We start from the raw sequence: 11,372 nt of genomic DNA on the forward strand, positions 1-11,372 counted from the left end.
TGTTGTTTTTCTTTACTTCGAGAGAAGCTTGTAGGTTCTAAATCAACATTCAGCGAGCCAAATGCAAGACCTGTTCCAGCAAACTTCTCCGTGACGCTTTGGAGCCTGAATAGGGTTTTCCTGACCGGACGCCACCTTGGACAAGTTCAACTGTGACCAGCCCAGACCGCGGGCGCTCCGGCGCGCCCCCTGCCGGCCAGCCACATCCTGTGCACACACGCCGCCCCCGCCCCGCCAACTGCGCCTGCGCACCCTGAAGCCCCCAACGAGGCCACACCAGGCCGGAAGCGGAAGTGAGGTCGAGCGAGTCCCGGGTTGGACCAGCCGCAGCCACCACCCTACCCCATACCACCACTACCACCGACTTTCTGGGCCGGGAAGACGAGCGGAGTCGCCGGAAGCGGAAGTGGCTGGGGGGTGTTGGGGGTGTGGTGAGGGCTCAGTCCGGGTTCGCTTCCCGCGTCTGAGGTTCGAGGCTCCGCTGGGCAGAGCAGGTAGAAAGCACCGTCTCGAGACCTCGCCAGCAGGGCCGTGGCCCCCGGGGTCGTGTCCCCGCGTGTCCCGCCAGCCCCCGATCCCGTCCCTGCGGCGTGAGGCTCCTGTCCGCCTTCCCCACTCCGTGTCCACCCCACAGACCCCCACGCGCCATGGGCAACACGAGCAGCGAGCGCGCCGCGCTGGAGCGGCATGGGGGCCACAAGACGCCCCGGAGGGACAGCTCGGGGGGCGCCAAGGACGGGGACCACCGGCCCAAGATCCTGATGGACAGCCCCGAGGATGCCGACCTCTTCCACGGCGAGATCAAGGTGCGGGGCGTGGGGTAGGGGAGCGGCTCCCCGAGACCTTGGGGTGCGGGTTGTTGGGGGGAAGGAGCCCTCTGCCGGGTCCCCGGCACCTACCTGCCCTGTGGCCCTGGAGCAGCCGACCAGCAAACCGGGACCGGCGGGAACCAGCCGTCCTGAGGGAGGCGGAAGGCAACTCTGGGACGGGGTTTTATATTGTTAATTAATGAAGACAGCTGAGCTGGCAGTAATTGCGCCCCAGCCGCCGGCTGTTCCTCTTAGGGGTAATTAATTTCACAGCCGCGGGAATCCTCGCCTCCCGCTTTGGGCCCACTGGAGCTGTGGGAACAGGTGGTGACTTTAAGAAGTGTTGTCTATTAGCTCAAAGTGGGCACAGCTGACCGTGGCGGTCACAGGTGTTTCGGGCAGTCTGAGGCTTCGCCTCGCTTACGGAAAGCAAGCATGGAGAAGTCCCTGGGTTTTGGGGGGAGGTCAGTGGGACGCGGGAGCTGTGATTGTGAAGGAGGCCTCCGTGGGGTTTGGATGTGACTTGCTGCTTGAAGCGGGTCCACGTAGACCGCTTGGCAGCCCCATTTGGGCCGGCGGGAACCATCTGCGTTCCTTCTTCACCAGCCCAGCTGCGTCCCCTCTCCGTCCCCTCTCCATCTCCAGCCGCATTCCTACCAGCTGCCTTAACACAGCCGGTCCACTGGCTCTGGCGGCTGATGTGGGTCTGGGGTGGCTGGGAAGAATGCTGTTGCTGTCCACTTGTATGCTCCTGGTCATCAGCCCTGGCCAAAGGGCCCGTTAGGGGGATGACGTTATGAATTCGCACCCTTCCTTTTGAGCCTTAGCTAGAGTCGGCTGTCACCTTGCCCTGTGTCCTATGGCTTGAACTGGTTTTCTCAACTGGTTGCATTTCCGAAAAAGTGTGCAAAAAGTGAACTTTGAAGTCCTGTTGACTTAACAGCCCTTCCCCCACCCGATAGTACACTGGGCCCCTACCAGGTGGGTGATGGCACCCTGTCAGAGGCAAAGCACGTTGTGCAACAAGTACCAGCTGTTGCTGTTGACCTTTCTAGGTGTCTCACAAGTGGGTGGGCTGGGAAGCGTAGTTTGTTGTGACCTCAGCAGTTGCTGAGATGCCCTGTGGCCGGCCACCGCAGTCAGGCTTCCCTGCCGGGCACGTGTTGCATCACACCATCCGCGGCCTGAGAGCTGCGCTGGCCTCTAACTGCAGGTCTTGCTAGCATTCGGCAGGTGCACGCATCTTACGTATACTCAGGGCAGGGTAAGAAAAGAAAGTGCCAGAAGCCCACGGCGGGTGGGTCCCCTTCAAGACCTCTCCCATCCTACAGCTGCCGCCCTTGAGAAAGTTTTGACTTCTGACTGAAAGAAAAGTTTATTATAAAGGAAAAAAAAATTTCAACTGCCTTTATCGCACTTGGCCAGAGTTGGATGTGCTGATTCCAGAATACTTCAGTGATGCGTGCTGGGCTGTGCTGGTGGTCCGTCAGCCTGTGCTCCAACACAGGACCACTCTGTCTTATTTATAATCTTTCTTCTGACTGGTTCCAGAAACACCATCCATCTGTGAACAAACTGACAAGCTCTGGGCTCAGGCGTTAATCCGAATGCAGTTCATGTGCTTCCAGTCTAGCTTAGTGAAGGGAGCAAAGTGACATTTGTTAAGCAGTCTTGCAGGCAGGTTTTATGACTTGCCCTACGGTTCTCATGTAGACCTCTTTTTAGGATTTATGCATTTGAAAGGCAGAGAACTTGCAGGCCCCTCATCCTTTGAGATCCTCCCCCAAGTGGCTGCATAGGTCAGGGCTGTGCCAGACCCAAGCCAGGAGCCAAGTACTCCATCAGGGTATCCGGATACCCCGAGCGCAAGGACTTGGGCCATCCTCCACCACCTTTCCGCTCACATTAGCCGGGCCTGGAGCCTCAGAGACAGCGCCAAGATCCCAGGCAGCAGCTGAACCCAGTGCAGGGCCGGCCCTGAACGCAGACTGCTAACAGCTGTGACAGACGCTAGTTAGCTAACATTCATGCATGTCCCCATCACTTTACAGAACATTTTTTTAAAAGATTAATTTATTTTACTTGAGTTATAGAGAATTAAAGGGAGAGATGGGGATCTTTCATTCATTGGTTCACACTCCAAATGACCTTGACAGCCAGAACTGAGCTAGTAACAAAGCCAGGAGCTTCTTCCAGGACTCCCATGTGGGAGCAGAGGCCCAGGACATCGGGCCATCCCTTTCCCAGGCCATTACCAGGGGTGACTGGATCAGAAGTGGAGCTGCCAGGACTCGAACTGGCACTCTTAGCTTAAGCTGCTATGCCACGGCCCGTTTGCACAACATTTTACGTAGAATGTCTCTCAGTCTTCCCAGCAACCTTAAGAATCCATTTTACTATCTCCATGTTACAGGTGGGGAAACTGTGGCACAATCAGCAAGCCTGACTGAATCTAGGTAGAGGCAGCTACTGTCAGGGAGCTCCTAATGACTTCCTGTCCCTGAGAAAACTGCTCTGCCCCTAGGCTCCAGAAAAGGAGGAATTCCTGGCCTGGCAGCATGACCTGGAAGTGAACGACAAAGCCCCCGCCCAGGCCCGGCCCACGGTGTTTCGGTGGACAGGTGGCGGAAAGGAAGTATACTTGTCTGGGTCCTTCAACAACTGGAGTAAACTGCCTCTTACAAGAAGGTAATCCACCAGCTGGGGCTCGACCTGCCCTCGCCTGACCCCTAGGTGCACTTGGTACGCTGGGTTCTAAAAGACGAGTGTGGGGGAGAAGAGGGGTCACTACTTAAAAATACACAGAGTGAGAAAATGATCTCGCTTGGTACATCAGAGGGGCAGTCCCAACCTCAGAGGAGCTTCTGCTTCTTGACTGCATGTCTCCAAGGCCGCTGGGGCTGGAGCCCTGGCCTGGGGCCTCCCCTGGGCTGCACTGCTCGGCCCCCAAGGCCCGGTTCTCCTGTTGGTACAAAGGGAGCTGTGCCTGCTTCTGACCTTGAGCGCCTGTGCTCCTGACTGGAAGGTACAGGCTCCGCAGGCCTCATCACTTCCTGGCACTTCCTCAGGAAGCCAGGCCAGCGTGGCTTCCTGCAGCAAGTTGTCCATGAGAAAGCATGAGAACTGGTGGTGAGGTGCATACGGCTGGTCACACCTGCTTGAGTGTCCAGGGTAACGCTGGGCAGCTCGGTCCCAAGTCAGGAGCAAAGCCACGTGGAAGAAGATTCCTGGAATCCTTAATCCCACTCCACCTGCAATAGTTTGCAACTTTTTTTAGTAGGATAAATGGCAAAGGATGGCTTGGCTGTTGATCTGGGGTGGCCGTCCTTGGCCTCCGTGGCCTCAGGACTGGAGAGGCAACGATGCCTGGGGAACAACATCCTTTTCTTTTTTTTTTTTAAGATTTATTTTTATTTTTATTACAAAGTCAGATATACAGAGAGGAGGAGAGACAGAGAGGAAGATCTGTCCAATGATTCACTCCCCAAGTGAGCACAACAGCCGGTACTGCGCCGATCTGAAGCCAGGAACCAGGAACCTCTTCTGGGTCTCCCACGCGGGTGCAGGGTCCCAAAGCTTTGGGCCGTCCTCGACTGCTTTCCCAGGCCACAAGCAGGGAGCTGGATGGGAAGTGGAACTGCCAGGATTAGAACCGGCGCCCATATGGGATCCTGGTGCGTCCAAGGCGAGGACCTTAGCCGCTAGGCCATGCCGCCAGGCCCACATCCTTTTCATGTTAGGAATATGGTTCCCTAGCATTGGAACAGAGCACGCTTTCTGGAAAACCTCCTGGCCGCTGCTTCCTTACTGCCCACCCTTCTAGCATGAGACCCTCCAACTGCATTGCCCCATTGCTTGAAACCGCTGCTGCCCCTGCAGCTGATCGCGGCTGAACAGGGAACTTCCTTGTTTTGGCCCGCAAGCTGTCTGGGTGGTCCAGCCAGCTGAGAGCTCTGCTTCCCTCTTCCTTGCAGCCACAACAACTTTGTAGCTATCCTGGACCTGCCAGAAGGAGAGCATCAGTACAAGTTCTTCGTGGATGGGCAGTGGACACACGACCCTTCTGAGGTACCTACCTTGCCCAGGCCTAGGGGGCCAGTTCCCTGTGTATGTGTGACCGAGCTAGGTGGCAGAGCCAGCATGGACTGTGGCCTGTGTGACTGGGAAGAGCAGGGTGGCCCGCCAGGACCGAGTACACCCTGGACCTGCCATGTAGTGATTTCTGTGTGTCTCTCCCCCAGCCCATCGTAACCAGCCAGCTTGGCACAGTTAACAACATCATCCAAGTGAAGAAAACGGACTTTGAAGTGTTTGATGCTTTAATGGTGGATTCCCAAAAGTGCTCTGATGTGTCTGGTATGAACGCAGTTATTTTATGCGCACGTGTGCAGGTGGGGGCTCTGCCATCTAGACATACCCTCCTTCCTCTCTTGCTTTTGAGCTGAAACCGCTCCGGCAGGTGGATGCTTATAGCTCCTTGAGGAGCCATAGAACGAATCTTTGGCTCTGCCAGGTCATGTTGCTGGCATTTCGCCCCAAGGGAGCCATGAGTCACAGTGCAGGAATGGACACAGATGGCAGATCCTGGGACAGAGCCAGCGCTGGGCTCAGGCCACTGTCGGCAGGGACAGAGCCAGCGCTGGGCTCAGGCCTGGGACTGAGCTGAGGAGGCCCTGGAGAAACGTGTGGGTTGGGACCTAGCCAACTCGCTTCCCACCTGTGCCACCGGGAGAATTTCAACCTTGACAGGTGGCAGGCAGACACCTCCGTGACCTCAGCCGTCCCTTTTGTGTTCCTTCAGCACCCACCAGGCTCCATGACCAGGGCAGAAGGGGGCTCACATAGGAAGCAGGCTGTGCACCTCAGCTCTCAGCAGTCTAGAGTTTCTACCCAGATGCCCTAGGTGGGAAGGAACTGCCGAGACTCCTGGCTCGAGTTCAGGCAGGAGGTGTGCACCGTGACCTGTAGTGAACTTCCTCCCCCTGGGGCGTGTGGGAGGACGTGAACGGATTCCCCAAGAGGCTGGCCGCCCAGGGAGAAGTCAGGGAAGAGAGACAGTGTCCAAATATCCTTCCACTTATTACGGACTGTAACACCAGGCCTCACATCAAAACTTACAGTCAGATGTCTGCTATGCACAAAGAAATTGGGCCCCTAGCCGCTGGTGGGCTGGGGTGGGCCAGCCAGCTAAGAGCTCTGCTATCTGCCGTCTGCCATCTCCTGCTGGGTCGGTCACAGGTGCTCGTCTCGGCAGTCACCTTCAGCTGTCCCACGTACCGCTTGTGGTTCTGGGTTTTGCTCTGCTTTTCTCAGTTCCCCGCTGTGATGTGACTGGCTTCTGTGAGGGGAGGAGCTGTCCCCTAGAGAATGAGGTTGGGGGACTTGGGTGAGCCAGAGCACACTAGACGCTCTCTGGGTGGTGGCTCTGCCCTCTCCCGCTGGCCAGAAGTCAGTAAGTCAGATGCTTCTGATATGAAACGCTACAATTCTAGAAGCTTCTGAACACATCTGTATATCAAGAGTCAGGAGCTTGAGCATGATGGACTCCAGGATTCTTTTAGAAAGCAGCTTTTCCGTTTCGGGTTGGTTTTATTTTTCTGTGGGGAAGGTGCTGTGCCTTACGCAACCCGTTTCCTCCCAGACGAGGAGGCAGCTGTGTCTGCTTCCTTGTGACTGGCGGTGGTTGCAGCTTGAGCTGAGCCCCTGAATCCTCTCCCGAGGCCTGAGTGCTGTGGCGTTCGTCAGCCCAGCCAGACACAAAACGGAGGTGTTCCCGAGCTGTGGAGGGGGGCAGGTGTCCAAGAGCCATGGCCTCCGGGGCGTGCGCACACCTTCATGCCCGTCACACAGGTTCCTGAAGCCTTCCTCATTTCCTCTGTTGTTTACCCTCAGAAACTGTATCCTTCTAGAAACTAGGAACTCTTTATTGACACGAGCAAAACTAGGTGACAGCACCGTGAGTTACACAAGACTGCCCCTCGGACTCGCGATTTTCAATAGACGTCCTGTCCCCCATCTGTCCGCAGAGCTGTCCAGCTCCCCGCCAGGACCCTACCATCAGGAGCCCTACGTCTCCAAGCCGGAGGAGCGCTTCAAGGCCCCACCCATTCTGCCGCCACACCTGCTGCAGGTCATCCTGAACAAGGACACAGGCATTTCTGTGAGTACTGGGGCACCTGCTCTGCCTGCTGTCCACTGCTCCGGGCGGCCGCTGCATGGGCCAGCATCAGCCACCCAGCTTGCCCCTTCATAGTGAGCCGTGTATGGGTGCTCCACCTCAGGCTCCCACACCTTAGAATTCAGTTTCAACCACTTGTCTCCAGAAACAGTGGTGCCTCTGGATCAAAACCTGGGGTATCTGGCCAGTACTCTCCCCTGGGCAGTTGATAGTGCGTGCCAACAGCCAGCGTGTCTCCTAGATCCTGGCAGGCAGTCAGCTGTCCCCTTTGCGCTTTGGGCGTGTAGATGCACAGGGGCCTGCTTCCGAGGACCTGGGCAATCAGGACAGCCCTGGCGAGGATATCACTGTTGTGTCATCCCAGGACCGAAGGTTGGCGGGCAGAGAGCCACACTCCAACACGTCTGCTGTAGGGTAACCTACATGGCCTCCTTGTAATGCCAGTCCCTTAGCGAGGGCAATAAATCATTAGGCCTCGTGTCTCAGCCCTGTTGTGCTAAAGACCCAGTTCAAATACACACACTTGAACCTCAGCTAAAGTGACCATGCAGCCCCACCCAGTGCAGGAGGTGTGGGCCGAGCTGAGCCAGATGTATCCCGTTCAGGTGTCCCCACACAGATCCCTGCCGGGCTGCCAGGGCAGAGTGTCAGGGTTTGTTCTTCACCTGCCCTGCTAGGTCAAGCCCTGTGCAAGTGGAGGACACTTTGCAGGGACAGCACCACAAACAGCGGGTGAGGGGCCGCTGGGACACTGACCTTCTGTCCTAGATGCACTTGGGGGAAAGTGTCTTTTGTATGTTTGTGCGTGTAATTTGTTTCTTTGTTCTTTAATATTTACTTGAAAGGCAGAGTTATAGAGAGGACAGGGGAGACAGAATTTTCCCTCCGCTCGTTCACTCCCCAAAAGGCCACAGTGGCTGGGCCTGGGCCAGACCGAAGCCAGAAGCCCAGGGCTTCTTCTGGATCACGTACATGCATGCAGGCACTCTAGCACTTGGGCCATCGTTCTCCATGGCTTTCCCAGGCCACAAGCAGGGAGCTGGACAGGAAGTGGAGCAGCTGGGACCCTGAACTAGTGCCAGAAGGGGTGCCAGCATCGCAGGTGGAGGTGTAATATACTATGCCACATTGCCAGCCCCGTATAAGCCAGTGAGGGAGTTTCCTGTTCTGTCCCACCTCACAAAAGCCAGCATCACTAGCTGCCTTCTCCGAAGGAGACTGATTCTGGAGCTAGACCAGCTGGGACTAGAGACCAGGCAGGGAAGGCTGGGCCCCTCTGAGGCAGCCCTGAGCGCTGGCTAGACTTCGGCGCCAATTACAGTTGTAACTGACTTAGTGCACGCACAGCAGTGCTGTGGACTCAAGACTGCAAGACCCACATTTATATGAGAAGGAGAGTGGAACTCAGAAGGTCATTAGCACCTTCTCCCTGAGCAGCTTTCAGGCCTGTAACTTGGGGGCCCTGCAGGCATCGGGCTGCATAGCAGAGCTCCTGGATGCCTGCTCACGTCAGTCTGACGACCCTGGACTCACAGCTCATCACAAGCAGCTCTACACAGTCACAACCACCGTCCTTCTTAGACCCCATGCACCAGCAAGCACATGGATCATGTTTCTGGGCCTGGCTTGCTAAGAATAGTGTCTTCAGGCCCTGCACGGTAATCTTAGTAGCTAAAGTCCTCACTTTGCATGCGCTGGGATGGGCGCTGGTTCTAATCCCGACAGCCCCACTTTCCATCCAGCTCCCTGCTTGTGGCTTGGGAAAGCAGTCGAGGATGGCCCAGAGCCTTGGGACTCTGCACCCACATGGGAGACCCAAAGAGGCTCCTGGCTCCTGCCTTCAGATTGGCTCAGGTCCAGCCTTTGCGTCCACTTGGGGAGTGAATCAGTGGACAGAAGATCTTCCTCTCGGTGTTTCCTCTTTGTATGTCTGACTTTCCAACAAAAATAAATCTTAAAAGAAATAATAAAGTAAATGAACAAAGAAGAGTGTCTTTTGCTGCCACAAGTGGCATGGCTGCCTTCCTTGCTAACACGAAACACTGCAGCGTGTGCGTTTACATTTTCCTATCTGCCCATGCACTGTGGGTTGGCTCTTGGAGCTGTAAGGAACACCGAGTGCAGATGTCCCTCACTGACGTCTTTCCTTTGGCTAAGCTCCGTGGGACTGCTGGGTCATATAGGAGTTCTTGTAGTTGCTTAAGGAACATCTAACAGCACACTAAGAGAACAGATTTAAGTGTTCATTGTTTGACTTGATACATATGCTAACATTCCACATGGCCATTATATAACATACACACATAAGTATGTAATGTCATACATAATAATTACTCCTACGTAATTTTCTAAAAGAAACTAATTTTTTGAGCGGCAAGAGGAGAGGACCCACCCACTGACTGATCCCTGAACACCCTCAGCAGCTGCAGGCAGGAGCTGCTAACTCCCTCTGGTCTCCGGAGTGGCCTGGACCCACGCCCCTGGGCCCTCCCTGCTGCTTCCCAGGGCTGTGTCATCAGGAAGCCGCAGTCGAGCAAACAGGACCAAGTCCAAGCACTCCAGCGTGGGATACGGGTGTCTTAATTAACTAAGTCACATCCCTGTTCCCTGTACATACAACCTGCTGGCTTCAAAGTTAATGGAAAAATAAATCTTGCGGGTTTGCAGTAAATGGCTGAGACATTGTGCAGGGCAAGCAAGGGCCCAACTCTCTCTCACCAGGCAAGCCTGCACGGCGTCCCTCCAAACACCTGCTGGGTGTTGACAAAATGATACCCTTTTTTTTAAGTTATTTGAATTAACATTCAAATTAAAAGTGTACGAAAAGAAATATAGGTTTCTAGCTCCTGTCTTCAAAAAAAGCAGCAACACCCAGTGCCAGTCCTGTATGAGCTTTGGTGGATCATTTCATCCTTCAAGTTCGTCGTCGGAGTCCTACATAGGTTGGACATTCACTGTTCAGCTGGGCTTAGTCTAGTGTATTTCAGTGGTCACTGAAAGTGCTTTCCCAGCCAGTTCCCTGGCTCCTGCCTATGACTCGGGACAGGACGGTGGGAGAGGCGCAGGCGAGGGCCCCAGGGCTGCCCAGCAGCTCCTCCGGCAGGCATGCAGGGCTCCCTCCAGCTTATGCAGCATGACTGCCCCCGAGGACAAGCCTTTCTGCTGTGCCTGGTGCGGGAGGACACTCCGGGAGACCCTATTGCTTCCTGTCCCATGAATGCTCACATCTGCCTCTGTTTCCTCAGTGTGATCCAGCCTTACTCCCTGAGCCCAACCACGTGATGCTAAACCACCTCTACGCACTGTCCATCAAGGTAAGGGCCCATGCGGGGCTGGCTCTCGGGGTGTGCCCCAAGGACTACCCCCCCAGCAGTGGGATCACCTGGGCCAGCTTCCTCTGGCTCAGGACCTGGGTGGGCCTAAGGATCTCTGTCAAGCCTCTTCAGGAGTCCCGTGGACTATGAGGTTGATCCCACAGGCTGCCCTGCCTTTGCCAACTGTCACCCTTTTCCTTTAGGATGGCGTGATGGTGCTTAGCGCAACCCACCGGTACAAGAAAAAGTATGTCACCACCCTACTGTACAAGCCCATATGATGGGCAAGGAGCTGGTGGTGGGCTGGGAACAGTCTGCACCACCACGCTCCACATATGCCGGCTTCCCCCACTGAGGGACGGACCACACATTTCTCATTGTGCACGCTCTCAGACATTTCTCACCTGCCCTGTGCTCCCTGAAGGTGCAGTCTCCCAAGGCCTCCTGTTGCTGTGGGCCTTGGGGCCCCGAGAGACGAGTGAGTTGGGGGCATGAGGCTGTGCAGCACTGGACAACAGGTGCAGTTCTGAACATGGGGCCTCTCAACCTGCTTGCAGAGCCCCAGCTGAGTGCCAGCCACCTGCTGGCCAAGATTCAGGAAGCAGGAGGAGAGGTCACACAAGGCTTGCGCTCCCCTGTGCGAGGCCCCTTCCTGTCCTGGTGCCTGCCGTGGCCTGGCTGTGGTGCTCAGTCATGTCGCTCTTACCTGTCCTTCATAATCAAAGCAATAAGTCAGCTTCCTTCCTGTACTCACAGGGATGCGATTTCTGTAGAAATTTAAAGCTGTCTGATTTCCAGATGAAGTTTTACAATCATCTCTTACACTATGTGCACTAAGAACTTTCTGCTACCAAAGGTGGCTGGGCCTACAGCCCCAGTCAACTTCGAAGTCACCAGAGCTAGGATCTAGATTATGGGAGCTGCTCAGCAATAATCTGCTCTAAGAGAGCTGCCCAGCTGCCAGGTTTCTCCACCAAGCTGCGTGGGCCTCGGGACATGTCAGCATGAAAGCCACACAAGCAGCCACCCCCTCTCACAACAGCTGTGCCACCCCACTCGGTGCCGGGGCCC

General features: G+C 55.7%; 1 protein-coding gene across 1 annotated transcript; it reads left to right on the forward strand.

The window, feature by feature from the left end:
* Nucleotides 1-291: 291 nt before the first annotated feature.
* Nucleotides 292-10,915, forward strand: PRKAB1 (protein kinase AMP-activated non-catalytic subunit beta 1). The gene is made up of 7 exons (XM_004597789.2): nt 292-806; nt 3,334-3,497; nt 4,784-4,877; nt 5,051-5,165; nt 6,836-6,969; nt 10,233-10,301; nt 10,505-10,915. Exons 1-7 carry the CDS (start codon nt 648-650, stop codon nt 10,580-10,582), a joined length of 813 nt encoding a protein of 270 aa, XP_004597846.1. The 5' UTR covers nt 292-647; the 3' UTR covers nt 10,583-10,915.
* The last annotated feature ends 457 nt before the right edge of the window (nt 10,916-11,372 follow it).

The sequence above is a fragment of the Ochotona princeps genome, chromosome 29 (genome assembly GCF_030435755.1).
Source record: "Ochotona princeps isolate mOchPri1 chromosome 29, mOchPri1.hap1, whole genome shotgun sequence".
Classification (NCBI taxonomy): Eukaryota; Metazoa; Chordata; class Mammalia; order Lagomorpha; family Ochotonidae; genus Ochotona; species Ochotona princeps.

Bases quoted from the DNA above. Each gene is read 5' to 3' on its own strand.
- PRKAB1 (XM_004597789.2), top strand. From the start codon at position 648: ATGGGCAACACGAGCAGCGAGCGCGCCGCGCTGGAGCGGCATGGGGGC. The intron at 6,970-10,232 runs GTGAGTACTGGG...CTGTTTCCTCAG, and splicing joins ACAAGGACACAGGCATTTCT to TGTGATCCAGCCTTACTCCC. The intron at 10,302-10,504 runs GTAAGGGCCCAT...CTTTTCCTTTAG, and splicing joins TCTACGCACTGTCCATCAAG to GATGGCGTGATGGTGCTTAG.